Source organism: Megalobrama amblycephala, linkage group LG12 (assembly GCF_018812025.1).
Source record: "Megalobrama amblycephala isolate DHTTF-2021 linkage group LG12, ASM1881202v1, whole genome shotgun sequence".
Lineage (NCBI taxonomy): Eukaryota > Metazoa > Chordata > Actinopteri > Cypriniformes > Xenocyprididae > Megalobrama > Megalobrama amblycephala.
This window is the reverse complement of record NC_063055.1, coordinates 3661295-3675284: the sequence shown is the minus strand read 5'-3', so window position 1 is coordinate 3675284 and position 13990 is coordinate 3661295. Positions and strand designations below refer to the sequence as shown.

The 13990-nt window shown below is 37.4% G+C and overlaps 1 protein-coding gene across 1 annotated transcript in view; it reads left to right on the top strand.

The window, feature by feature from the left end:
* The window catches only part of asic1a (acid-sensing (proton-gated) ion channel 1a), a 28225-nt gene that overhangs the window by 10738 nt on the left and 3497 nt on the right, over positions 1-13990 (top strand). Inside the window, exons 4-10 of the mRNA XM_048210631.1 lie at positions 9211-9358; positions 9436-9563; positions 9635-9785; positions 12533-12589; positions 12998-13151; positions 13373-13464; positions 13608-13687. Coding sequence (XP_048066588.1) covers positions 9211-9358; positions 9436-9563; positions 9635-9785; positions 12533-12589; positions 12998-13151; positions 13373-13464; positions 13608-13687 — 810 coding nt within the window. The remainder of the gene's footprint in view (positions 1-9210; positions 9359-9435; positions 9564-9634; positions 9786-12532; positions 12590-12997; positions 13152-13372; positions 13465-13607; positions 13688-13990) is intronic.

Genomic DNA, 13990 nt, shown 5'->3' with positions numbered 1-13990 from the left:
TTTTGTGTGCATTTAATGTTTTCCAGCCCTGTGTAGCTACAATTAAATGCTTGATGGGTTTCGTTCTGGGAGGGGAATTGCTTGCTTCATTGGCCTTGATGACTGAAGTCATTCGGCTCAAATGCTGTTTATATGCTCTCCAAACTGCTTTATTTGGCAATTTCCACAGATAGGATGCTCTTGGTGATACAGTGCTGTTTTAAATCATTGGAGGCATTCCATGTCCTATTAAATCCCATGTCCTATTAAAAAATTCTCTCAAACTTAGTTAGTTTTAAAACAGTGGATCTCAACCTTTTGACTTCAAGAAAGAAGAAACATCTTGGTTTTTAGTTGTTTTGTCTGATTTTAAATTATTTTAAAGGGATAGTTCACCATAGCCGAACACAATCAGAGTTATATTAAATAATAACCTGGCTCTTCCCAGCTTTGTAATGGGAGCGAATGGAGCATGAGTTTTTCCATCCTTCATAAAAGCAGAAGACACGGACGGAATCACGGAATCCAGTCATAAAAACAGAATTACTGTATAACGCGGAATGTCACGGAATTGTTCAAATTTCTGATGAATAAATAAAAAGTAGGTCAGTACACTTAAAGGGTTAGTTCACCCAAAAATGAAATTCTGTCATTAATTACTCACCCTCATGTCGTTCCACACCTGTAAGACCTTCATTCTTCTTCAGAATACAAATTAAGATAGTTTCGATGAAATCCGAGAGGTATGTGACTCGTCCAAAGACTTTCAAGGTCCAGAAAGGCACTAAAGACTTAAAACAGTCGACGTGACTGCAGTGGTTCAACCTTAATGTTATGAAGAGACGAGAATACTTTTTGTGTGCAAAAACAAAACAAAAATAATGACTTTATTCAACAATCTCTTCTCTTCCCTGTCATTATCCTTACACAGGTGACGCAGTCAGCACAGTGAAGGTTTCCGTATTTAAAACTTTAAAAGTTTTAACCCTTTAAATCAAATCACGACATAGACTAGTGTCTGTTCATATTAAACTGCAAAAAGACTATTTAAATACAAATCCTGCAACACGCACACACTTGTGCTGCACTTTGTTTGACAAAAATTTAATGATTAAAGGTGCCCTAGAATCAAAAATTGAATTTATCTTGGCATAGTTGAATAACAAGAGTTCAGTACATGGAAATGACATACAGTGAGTCTCAAACTCCATTGTTTCCTCCTTCTTATATAAATTTAATTTGTTTAAAAGACCTCCGAAGAACAGGCGAATCTCAACATAACACCGACTGTTACGTAACAGTCAGGATCATTAATATGCACGCCCCCAGTATTTGCATATGCCAGCCCATGTTCAAGGCATTAGACAAGGGCAGGACGTCTGGATCTGTGCACAGCTGAATCATCAGACTAGGTAAGCAAGCAAGGACAACAGCGTAAAATGGCAGATGGAGCAATAATAACTGACATGATCCATGATTACATGATATATTTAGTGATATTTGTAAATTGTCTTTCTAAATGTTTCGTTAGCATGTTGCTAATGTACTGTTAAATGTGGTTAAAGTTACCATCGTTTCTTACTGTATTCACGGAGACAAGAGAGCCGTCGCTATTTTCATTTTTAAACACTTGCAGTCTGTATAATGCATAAACACAACTTCATTCTTTATAAATCTCTCCAACAGTGTGTAATGTTAGCTTTAGCCACGTAGCACTATCAAACTCATTCAGAATCAAATGTAAACATCCAAATAAATACAATACTCACATGATCCGATCCATGCATGCAGTATGCATGATGAACATTTTGTAAAGATCCATTTGAGGGTTATATTAGCTGTGTGAACTTTGTAAATGCGCTGTATTATAGAGTCGCGAGCTTGGGGCAGGGAGCGAGAGATTTAAAGGGGCCGCAGCCTGAATCGGTGCATATTTAATGATGCCTCAAAATAGGCAGTTAAAAAAATTAATAAAAAAAAAATCTATGGGGTATTTTGAGCTGAAACTTCACAGACACATTCAGGGGACACCTTAGACTTATATTACATCTTGTAAAAACTGGTTCTAGGGCACCTTTAACAGGGAAAATTGAATTAATGTTTTATGCTTTCATTTGATTGCCAAAAAAATTAAATACACAACACAAAATTTCTGAAAAAAAAACAAAAAACAAAAACAAAACATTTCATAGAAATGTTTTTTTTTTAAGGCGTAGCAGTTTAAGTGAGAACTGACAAACGCAGAAGCTCAGAGGATAGAGCAAAACAAAACACCGGTCAGGAATTAGAAGTCTAAAACAAGAAATTTTAAAGAAAAATCATGGAGGATTTCGATATAAGAGAAGAGGAGCTGCATCATACGTCGGGGTCAGAGGTCACCCTTTCGCCAGCACTCAACTCTTGTGAACGTGCGTACGGCTGTTGCCGGAAGCCAGTGATTATAGTTTATAATGTTTTAATTATAGATATTTTTCATACAAAAACCCATCATTTCACTTCAGAAGGCCTTTATTAACCCCCTGGAGGCGTATGGATTACTTTTATGAAGGATGGATGTGCTTTTTGGAGCTGGTATTTTTTCTGTAACCAGCATGTCATAATTTTAGATTCTCTTTTGAAATGATATTCAGTTAACTGCAGTAAAAAACAATATTTTGTTCACAATAATTGATCTGTTATCACATAAATTTCCCTCCATTTCAATAACTGTTACATTATTTGAAATTCTAACTCAACAATTTACATCATTTGAACTTCCACGTGGCGGGAAATTGAGTAAATAATCTTGTTCCATTTTGATAATAATCAGAAATGTTTCTTGAGCAGCAAATCATCATATTAGAATGATTTCTGAAGGATCATGTGACACTGAAGACTGATGCTGAAAATTCAGCTTTGATCACAGGAATAAATTACTTTATAAAATATAATCAAACAGAAAACAGTTATTTTAAATTGTAATAATATTTTAAAATATTACTGTTTTACTATATTAAATAAATGCAACCTTTTTGAGCATTAAAGAAATCACAAGATATAAGCCAGCATGTAATAAAATATAGAGCTGTGTGAAATTAAAAAAAAAAGATAAAGCACAGTCACATATGCTTCCTTTTCTCCACTGAGACTTCTTTAATAACAAATGCCAATTTTTCTGATCTTGATTTGCAGATGAATGTATTATTGTGCAATGAATAATCACACATGATAATGAGACAGTGATTAAAGTGCCTTTGCATGCCGCCTGTGCTCCCACCCCACGTAAATGATGTTTACAGCTAATCACGACAGTTAATTGGACTCCTGAGTGTTGCCGAAGGAGAGACCGGATGATGGCGGTGAGGGGGAGGGGGTCGTTTGCATAAAGAAGGAAGACCAATAAGAAAACGCTAACTGACTAATCTAGGGATCTTTAACTCAGTTAGCCCATTAAAATGCTTTTCAGACATACATTAATTTGTTGATAATGACAAAATAACAAGGCAAAGACAATGTTTTTTCTATGTTTTCTCATAGGGATTTTAAAATAGTCTTTGTTAAAGAGTTATAAGCCATGAACCAAACCAATCAGCTACGAGGTGAAGCAAAAAAGTATTGGAAAATCGGACAAAAATATAATGGTAAGATTGTGTACTTCACAGACATAACCGGCTGTGTTTGTGAACTTTGTGTGTATTTGACAGTTTAAACACAATAAGACGTAAAAGAGAAGTCTGACAGCCAGCTTTCTGTGCATGTGCTTCAGATGTGTGCATTTAGAAAATGATTGATTACAAGTTTAAACTGATATAGCTTTAAAACGCATGCAGATAATACACTTTCATGACGATGAAGAACAACGTCCGTGAGTATGATCGCAATATACAGTTTAAATATGGATATTTTTCTCACAGAAATGCATCGCTTCGCTTCAGGACTACAGGCCTTTATTAAACCCCTGGAGCTATGGATTACTTTTATGATGGATGGATGTGCTTTTTTGGGCTTCAAAATCTCAGTTACTATTCATTCCCATTATAAAGCTTGGAAGAGCCAGGATATTTTTAGGGGTTCAAGCGTGTCGCGTGTTAAAATTACCAAGGATCAGCGGACCAAGCCGTAAATGAGGGCTGGTAGTACCAAAGACTATAGAATAACACAAGACGTGTCACTCTTTTGTCACTTGTTTTGAATGGGAGAAAGTGAAACGCGCAATATGGCGGAATAAGTCCCGCCTTCAAAATAAGAGCCAATCGCCGACTGGTAAAGTCATCGCGTCATTGCAGCGGCCGTTAGAAGCACTGGTTTCTATAGAAACAGTCAGACGCACGCCTCCAAAGAGGCGCATTAGCTTGATCCAGCCTGAAAAATACAGTTTTTTTTGTCATGATTCGAGCGTTTAGAAAAAAAATTATATGACAGTTGTCAGATTTCATTGGTGATTACAAATATGAAATTTAATCGAAAGCTTGGCAAAAATTTGATGTTTCCCCATTCAAAGAGATAGGAGCTGCATGATGCCCAGGATGCCCGAGAGGTGTTTCAAAGATGGCCGCCGAGTGAAATGACTTGTCTTAAAGGAACTTTGGTAGTACTCACACCGTCTGCAACGTCATCAAGGCTCGCACTGATCGGCCTGAAGGGGGCGCTACAGAGGTGAAAAGTACGAAATCGCTCATATTTCCTGAACCGTTAGGCGTAGGCTCAAGTGTCTTATATCATTGGAATCCTTGGCTCAAGACAGACAAAATGCAAAATGCAGATTCGGCCGTCATTCTTGGCGAAATTTTCAGGTATTTTGGATTTTTTGAGAAACCAACCTTTGCGAACTATTCCTAGGTTTTTGCCCCGATCAGAGCCAAACCAGTTCAGCAAGATTCTCTGGAGTCTGATTGTCAAAAAAGTTGAAATTACGATTCACGGTCTCTAAGGGCCAGCAAAATGTTTGAAGTGGGTGGAGCCACTTTTACTAAAATGGCTATAACTCGTGAACAGAATGAGATTTTCACCAAACTCAGCACACATACAGTATGTAAGAGCTCATTCTGTGGTTGCATGAAAAAGGACGTGGCGACTGGCCACTTGGTGGCACTATAACAGCAAAAAACATGAAAATGGCTATAACTACTTCACCGTTAGTCCGATTGACTTGAAAATTGGCATGCAGTGTCTTCGTCTGTGAGGACATTGACGTATCTCTAAAAACATGTCCGCCATCGGCCAATGAAGTTTGAGCAGCTATCAGACAAGGTTAACGGAGGCCAGTCGGAACGAAACTCAGTGGGCCTGTTTGACTCACGGCCCTAGAGGCCTCTGAGAAATTCAAAAGAAATAGGCCACCGGGGGGCGCCTTCGTGTTTTTCACGTGCGTAAAGGATTATGTATGGAGCGATTTTTCACACACGGCCACAACATTTGTATCAGATGGTAGAACTCCTCATTCTGAACAACTTTGCCTCTAGGACCACCACTGACCATTGAATTGTTCATTAAATATCGGAGATTATTTCAAAAACCAACATTGGCGAACTACTCCTAGGTTTTAATATAACTCTGATTGTGTTTGACTGAAAGAAGAAAACAGAGGCAACTGTCACCCACATGAGATCAACCAATAGCAAACCACAACCATCCAATCAATTCCCCATGGACAAAATCATGTCCCGCCCTACATTTTTTTCTTGTTCGAGAAGCAGTTTCACTCTGATATAAGTCACAATAGGGAATAAAAGACTATCGCAACTCCATTAAAACCAGCAAAACAGAGCAGGTTTTCAGAAAAATATGATGAGGTAACCACCTTCTCATATTTCAGTGTCACATGATCCTTCAGAAATCATTCTAATATGATGATTTGCTGCTCAAGAAACATTTCTGATTATTATTAATGTTGAAAACCATTGTGCTGCTTCATATTTGTGTGGAAACCATTATACATTTCTTTCAGGATTGTTTGATAAATAGAAAGTTCAAACGAACAGCATTTTTTAGAAATAGATTTTTTTGTAACATTATGAAAGTCATTACTGTCATTTTTGATTTATTTAATGCACCCTTTCTGAATAAAAGTAATCTGAAAGTTTTGAACGGTAATGTACGTCTTTTGTTGTTATCTCTTTTGATTTCTTTTTGTTGAGGCAGCTGGTTATTCTCATAAGATTGTTTGCTGTAAATGCCATGAGCTATCATACTCTGATATTGATAATGTCAATACAAGTGGTTCTACAGGGGGATTGAGGCTCGGTGAACGTCACACAGGGATGTTTTTGTGTCAGGATTTGCAGTATTGATGCAGAATGTTTGTGTAAGACACACAGGAACACTAATTGATGCTAATGTGGACAGCAGGGTGGTTTGATCAGGTCAGACAGGTCAAAATCTCTTAGGATCTCTCCCTATGTTTTCAACACAATCAGACAGCTGGAGCTGTGTTCAAAGGGAAATGTCTTGAAACACTTTAAATGTTTAATTAATGTATCAAAGAGAGCACAGCGAGAGGACAGAGCCTTTCTGTTTTTCAGACCCGGGTCTCTGTTTCCATAGGAACCGGCTCCCTTTAATAACTCTCAGCAGGTCTACAATGAACTTTTCATTTTTTTTATTCCTTTCATTGTTTATGTCTCATCTCATTTTTCAAGAATAGAGCTTTTTACTAAGGAAGAATTGTTACAGCTCTTGTAATATCACTTTATTTCACTCAGATCATTTTGGTGCGGCTGCACGTCCCTTCTGACAGCAGGGAAAACAAAACTGAATTAAAATAATAAAATGCAACCAACTGTGTCATGTTAAGAAGCTGTAAATATTAAATATTATGCAAATATATTAAATAATGAATTTCAATGGATTGGACACAAAAAACATCTGTGTCCAGAATGCAAAAGCAGTTTAGAACAAATCAAACATTATCTAGAGCTTTTCTTGAGCCGTGGCCAAGCAACTCCCCGGATCTTAAGGGATAGTTCACCCCAAAATTAAACTTCTGTAATCATTTACTCACCCTCATGTTGTTCCAAACCTGTTTTGTTCTTCTTCGGGAACACAAATGAAGATATTTTAAATGAAATCTGAGAGATTTCTGTCTCTCCAGTGACAGCTACACAACTAACTCTATGGCTCTGTTTACACCTGGTATTAAGATGTGTTCTGGTTGATCGGATCACAAGTAGACAAGGGAGACACATACCTGTTTACTGGTGTTTTAATCCATCTCTTTTGTCCACTTCCAACCAATTGTGTCCTGATTTCTTCGAGGAGAAGGTCTATGGGTGGGTAAATGTATAGGTTTTTTAAGATCTTTCGATTTAATGGACAAAATATACTCGTGCAATTTACATATGAACAACATTCTGAAGACGATAGAAAACCTACAGAGAACATCAGCTTTGGTTTCTGCTCTGATAGCTGCAAGACCACGCTGAACGCGATGAGTGTGTGTTAGAAATCAGGAATGGTGAGAGAACATTGTGCTTGGTACATTTTTCAATTGAGAGTCTTTTGTGGCTGTTCAAACGTTTTCAACCACATGAGCGTTTACACTGCGAAAGCAATCCGGTTGAAAGCAATGCATTTTCGACTACCTCTGGTTAAAAGTGGACAAGCTCAAAACATTTTACACCCCGTTTACACCTGTATTTAGCGTCGTCCACTTGTAATCCATTCAACCAAAACGCATCTTAATACCAGGTGGAAACAGGGCCTTTGATGCTTAAAAAGTATATAAATCTAATCCATATGAATCAAGCGGTTTAGTCCAAATTTTCTGAAGAGACTCGATCGCTTTATATGATGAACAGATTTAATTTAGGCTTTTATTCACATATAAACATTGATCAGCGAACATGAACAGAAGCTCAACTGAACCTGATTGACACGCGAGAACAAACCTCGCGCAGAAGCTCAAACGTGCTGCGTAACACGAGAATGAACCTCATTGGTTCTTGGGGAAGCTCAAACGTGATGCGTAACACGAGAATGAACCTCATTGGTTCTTGGGGAAGCTCAAACGTGACGCGTAACACGAGAATGAACCTCATTGGTTCTTGTGGAAGCTCAAACGTGCTGCGTAACACGAGAATGAACCTCATTGGTTCTTGTGGAAGCTCAAACGTGACGCGTAACGCGAGAATGAACCTCATTGGTTCTTGTGGAAGCTCAAACGTGCTGCGTAACACGAGAATGAACCTCATTGGTTCTTGGGGAAGCTCAAACGTGATGCGTAACACGAGAATGAACCTCATTGGTTCTTGAGGAAGCTCAAACGTGACGCGTAACACGAGAATGAACCTCATTGGTTCTTGCTGAAGCTCAAACGTGCTGCGTAACACGAGAATGAACCTCATTGGTTCTTGCTGAAGCTCAAACGTGCTGCGTAACACGAGAATGAACCTCATTGGTTCTTGGGGAAGCTCAAACGTGATGCGTAACACGAGAATGAACCTCATTGGTTCTTGGGGAAGCTCAAACGTGATGCGTAACACGAGAATGAACCTCATTGGTTCTTGGGGAAGCTCAAACGTGATGCGTAACACGAGAATGAACCTCATTGGTTCTTGGGGAAGCTCAAACGTGACGCGTAACACGAGAATGAACCTCATTGGTTCTTGAGGAAGCTCAAACGTGACGCGTAACACGAAAATGAACCTCATTGGTTCTTGAGGAAGCTCAAACGTGACGCGTAACATGAGAATGAACCTCATTGGTTCTTGCTGAAGCTCAAACGTGCTGCGTAACAAGAGAATGAACTTCATTGGTTCTTGGGGAAGCTCAAACGTGATGCGTAACACGAGAATGAACCTCATTGGTTCTTGAGGAAGCTCAAACGTGACGCGTAACACGAGAATGAACCTCATTGGTTCTTGTGGAAGCTCAAACGTGCTGCGTAACACGAGAATGAAGGCGAGTGGACAAGCAGAAGTCAACTCTGAGCACTAATAAGGCAAGAATGAATCGCCATCAGTCAGGATTTGGCCCTGAAGCTGATATCCAGCATGCCAGAGCAAATTGCAGAGGTTATGTAAATACTGCCTCTTTGCAAAGCCTTTAAAAGTTATGAAATGCTTATCATTGTTTTCCAGTATACCATAGAAACATGTGAAAAAATAATAATCTACAAATACTGAAGCAGCCAGTATTTTGGCCTGTATATATGTTAATACATAGTGCAAAAGTCAGTGCTCAATAGAAATAAACAGCAAATTTAGATCATAATGGAAGGTATGCAGTATAGTTTTCTTTTGTGTGTGTTTTCAGGTGTTCACGCGTTACGGGAAGTGTTACACCTTTAACTCCGGTCATACCGACCCACCGCAGGTCAGCGTGAAGGGAGGGATGGGAAACGGCCTGGAGGTTATGTTGGACATTCAGCAGGATGAATATTTACCAGTGTGGGGAGAGACAAGTGAGACCGCATGATTAAAATACCAGGTAAACGCCACTCTCATTCTTGCTCTCACTCTCGCTCGTTTTCTCACGCAGATGAGTCGTCGTTTGAGGCGGGAATCAAAGTACAGATTCACAGTCAGGACGAGCCTCCATTTATAGATCAGCTGGGTTTCGGAGTTGCACCAGGATTTCAGACGTTCGTTTCCTGCCAAGAGCAGCGAGTAGGTGTGGTGTTAATATGCGCTTTAAAATGGATCTTTAGTTTTTTTGACTCATGCTATCTATTTTTCAGCTGGTGTATCTTCCTGCTCCATGGGGGAGCTGCAAGTCGACCCCGCCAAGCTCGGATTACTTCAAAGCGTACAGCATCAGCGCCTGTCGAACAGACTGCGAGACGCGCTACCTGGTGGAAAACTGCAACTGCCGCATGGTGCATATGCCTGGTGAGTCACTGCAACAATTACAGCAGCACTTGACATTCACTTGGCATTGGCAGTACAAAATCAAAAGTATTTTACTTTAATGCCGCAGTTACTATAATGACAGTCCATCAGGTCGATGAAATAATGAACAGGATCATTTATTGTCTGTGTTGTGAAATGAAACGTCAAAATGGCTTTATCCACTGTCTGTCAGTGTTGTTAGCTATGTTTGGTTCAATGACTTGACGAGTCATTTGTCCAAAGGCCTTAATAATCATAAAAAACAAAGACATCCAAAGTATGTAAGGTTGTAAAACTAGATATTTTTATTGAATCCAAAAGGTTTTAATTATATTTTGCTACATATAAAGGTATTTTAGAGATTCTGAAGTGTCAAAAGGTCATTCGGTTTAACCGTCCAAAGGCAAATACAGCCATTTCATTTGTGATTAAAATATCTTAAAATGTAATAAACTTACATATTTTTTATTCTGGCATGATTTTATAACATCAACATAGTGCAACATGGTATTACAATTATGTGTAGAAGTCGTTGCTTTGTTATGAGAAAGAATGTCCGGAAAAATGAATTTCATTGATGTCATTCGGAGTAACCGATATAAAGGGACCATTTTGGATTAAGTCATGCGGTCAGTATCATGTGACAGGATGTGACATCATTCAGACACCTGCAAAGGACCACATGATCATGAAGCAAAGTAACTAACTCTCTCTTAACTATTTGAAAAATTAATGTTTTCACTTGATCATAAGCTTGTCCTGAAACATCAGGTCATTCGGTACAACCGCTATAAAACATGGAAAATGTTGTAATATTTTAAAAACTTGTACTAAATATAAAATATTTGATTGTCCTTTTGCTAGCTAGCTAGATATCAGCCTGTTAGAACTGTTTGAAAATATCGTCATTTGGTATAACCAAAAGTGTCATTCGGTAAAACAAAAATTTTGGTTAAACCAAATTACTTTTTTTGGTGAAAAATGTTGTCCAAAAATGACAAGAACTTAAAAAATTAATTAGATCTCCATTATGTTTTTTTTACACTTTTAAAAACCTTATTCGTCAATGACCCATTTAAATTCACCTGTTTTAATGCAAATCTTGGGATATTGCATAAAAAAAATAGTGCTGTCTAACGATTAATCGCGATTAATCGCATCCAAAATAAAGGTTTGTGTTTACATAATATATGTGTGTGTACTGTGTATAATTATGTATATATAAATACACACATGCATAAATATACATGTTTAAATATACATAATAATTATACACAGTACACACACATATATTATGTAAATACAAACTTTTATTTTGGATGCGATTATTCACGATTAACAGCCCTAAAAAAATGGATGGATATGTCAAGATTCGCATTAATTCAAAAAATTTGCATATATCTAAAAAGTTTGCGCTCAAAAGAGGTGGATAATTTTTTATCCGATAAGAAGACTATGATTCAAACGCAAGAGAACATGAACAAGAGAACGCAAGCATTTCATCTGCGCGCCCTGAGGTGCAACTCATTTATGCAGCAACTTCCATTTTTATTACAGATATTTTATACCATTTTACACAAAAGAAGATATTTTAAAGAATGTTAGTAACCAGACAGTTGACAGTGGCCATTGACTTCCATACTGTTTTTTTTCCTACCGTCAAATATCTGGTTACCAACATTCTTTAAAATATCTTCTTTTATTTTCAACAGAAGAAAGAACTTCATTCATGTTTAAAACAATTTGAGTGTGAGTAAATGATGACAGAATTTTCATTTTTGGATGAACTATCCCTTTAAGGATCTGCCTCTGATAAAGTGAGTTCACGACTGCTTTGAGGTCAAGTTAATCAAGCCAGTGAAACCAAATTAAACCTGCTCCTGTTAGACCGCCACTGGCACTGAAATGCAATTTAGTTGATTACAAAAGGCTAAATTAACATGTATTAGTGTGGGAATTTAACCCAGGGCAATTAATAACTGCCACTGAATATTCATTATTATGCACAAGAACATGCTAAGAGAATTTAGTAAGTGTGAATGCTTGAGGTTTTTAATATTAAAAAGAAATTGAGCAGGATTTTGAAGTTTTGATCTTATCGTTTTACTTAATATTGTATTTTCATGTGCATTTATCAACCAGTGCTATTTTAGTATTATTTAGTATTAAAGTATTTATTAATATTTTGTGTTAGCTCTTATTTTAATATTTTCTTTATTTCAGTTTAAATTTTAGTAATTTTGCAATGTGTTTTTTTTTTTTCAAATTAGTTGTTTTATATTTCTATTTAGCTTTATTTTTATATCAGATTAAGTTTTAGTCATTTTAGTTCTTCAACAATCTTATTTCTTATTTTTATCAAATATTTATATTTTACTTTATTTCAGCTTCATTTCAATTATTGGATTTTTAATAGTTGTCAACTTTTTGAGAAAAGTTGGGAATCCCAAGGGCTCTGATACAGTTTGAACACTGGAGTTCAAACAGAAATAAAAACTATCATCTTTTAATCATCCTCATGTCCTTCCAAACCCATATGGCACAATAAATAAAAGATGGAAAGTCTTCTGAATCCTCACATCTTGCACTGGAAACGTCAGTTAAGTCATAACATTTCCTTCTGTGCTCCACAAAATAAAGAAAGAAGACATACAGGTTTGGACAACATGATGGAGAAAATGATGATAGAATTTATTTTTGGACGAACCATTCCAATAATGATGCTTGGATATTTACTGCCCCCGCAGGTGATGCGCCTTACTGCACCCCTGTGCTATATAAGGAATGTGCACATCCAGCACTTGGTGAGTAACTTTTATCATGACGCAATATCACTGTCATGCTTATTTTCATGTAGCATGTAATATAGCTGTTTGTGAATGTAAAAGGTCTGCAAAGTTTCAAAAATCAAGATAAATGGAGTTATTGTCTCCCAGACGAAAAAAAAAACTGCAGACTGTGCCATCTGACCAATCAGAGCAGAGATGGCTCACAGAAAGGAGGTGTTTAGAAAGACTGAATCCTTGATCGAACCGTTTCAGACACTGTGATAAAAGAGCCAATGCTGCAATGTATATTATGATAAAATAAAATGTTTTTTGCCCATTAAATGCATGTAAACCTATTGTAGAAGACCGTTAGCAACCATTAAAATAGCATAATGGGGCACTTTTAAAATCATTTTAATGTTTTATCTTGTTGGGGTTGCACAGATTTCCTTGTGGAAGCGGACAGCGACTACTGCTCATGCGAGACTCCGTGCAACATCACGCGCTACAGTAAAGAGCTGTCCTTCGTCAAGATCCCCAGCAAAGCGTCAGTCAAATACCTCGCAAAGAAGTACAGCAAATCTGAGAAGTACATAACGTGAGTGTTCGGTAAACACTGATCGCTTTGTTACCTTGGTGCAGTAGTGTCTGTTCTCCATCACAGCGTCGGGGGTTTGAACATTTCTTAATTGATTAATAACAACGTAGATGCCAGTGAGAAAGATAGTGTTTGATAATGTGTCACTTTAGCATTTTTATTGATAATCTGCCATACTGGAATGCCAAAAACATGCTAAACTGTGTTGTGTGTGTTGTCAGTGAGAATGTCCTGGTGCTGGACGTGTTCTTTGAGGCTCTGAACTACGAAACCATCGAGCAGAGGAAAGCCTATGAGGTGGCGGGTCTGTTGGGTAAGTCGGTCATTTGTGCTAATCTCGCGGCTTCTTGAGAGATGTGCTGCTGTTACTTTTCTAAGTGATGAGATTTACATTTTTCACCTTAAAACTGGCAAAAAAGACTTCAGCTCAGTCTCTGTGTGTTTGTGTGTCGGTAGGTGATATCGGAGGACAGATGGGGCTTTTCATTGGAGCCAGTATTCTTACGATTCTGGAGCTTTTTGACTACCTTTATGAGGTAAGGTTTATGAAGTATCTGTATTAATGTTCTGTCCTGACATAAAGATTTCTGCTGGGTTTTGGTTTTATTTGTCTAATGACATTTTAACAGTTTATTACAGCCAAAAGAAATCTGCTCATGTTCAAGTCGTTATTTATTAAAATCTCTAGACACAACATGGCAATCTTGGGGTCATTAAGAGTTGTTTTTAAAGGAATTAATACTTTTTGTTATTAAAAGTGACCATAAAAACATTTAGAATGTCTTTTAGAATTTAGAATTTCAAGTATTTCAAAAGAATAAAATACAGCATATTTCGTT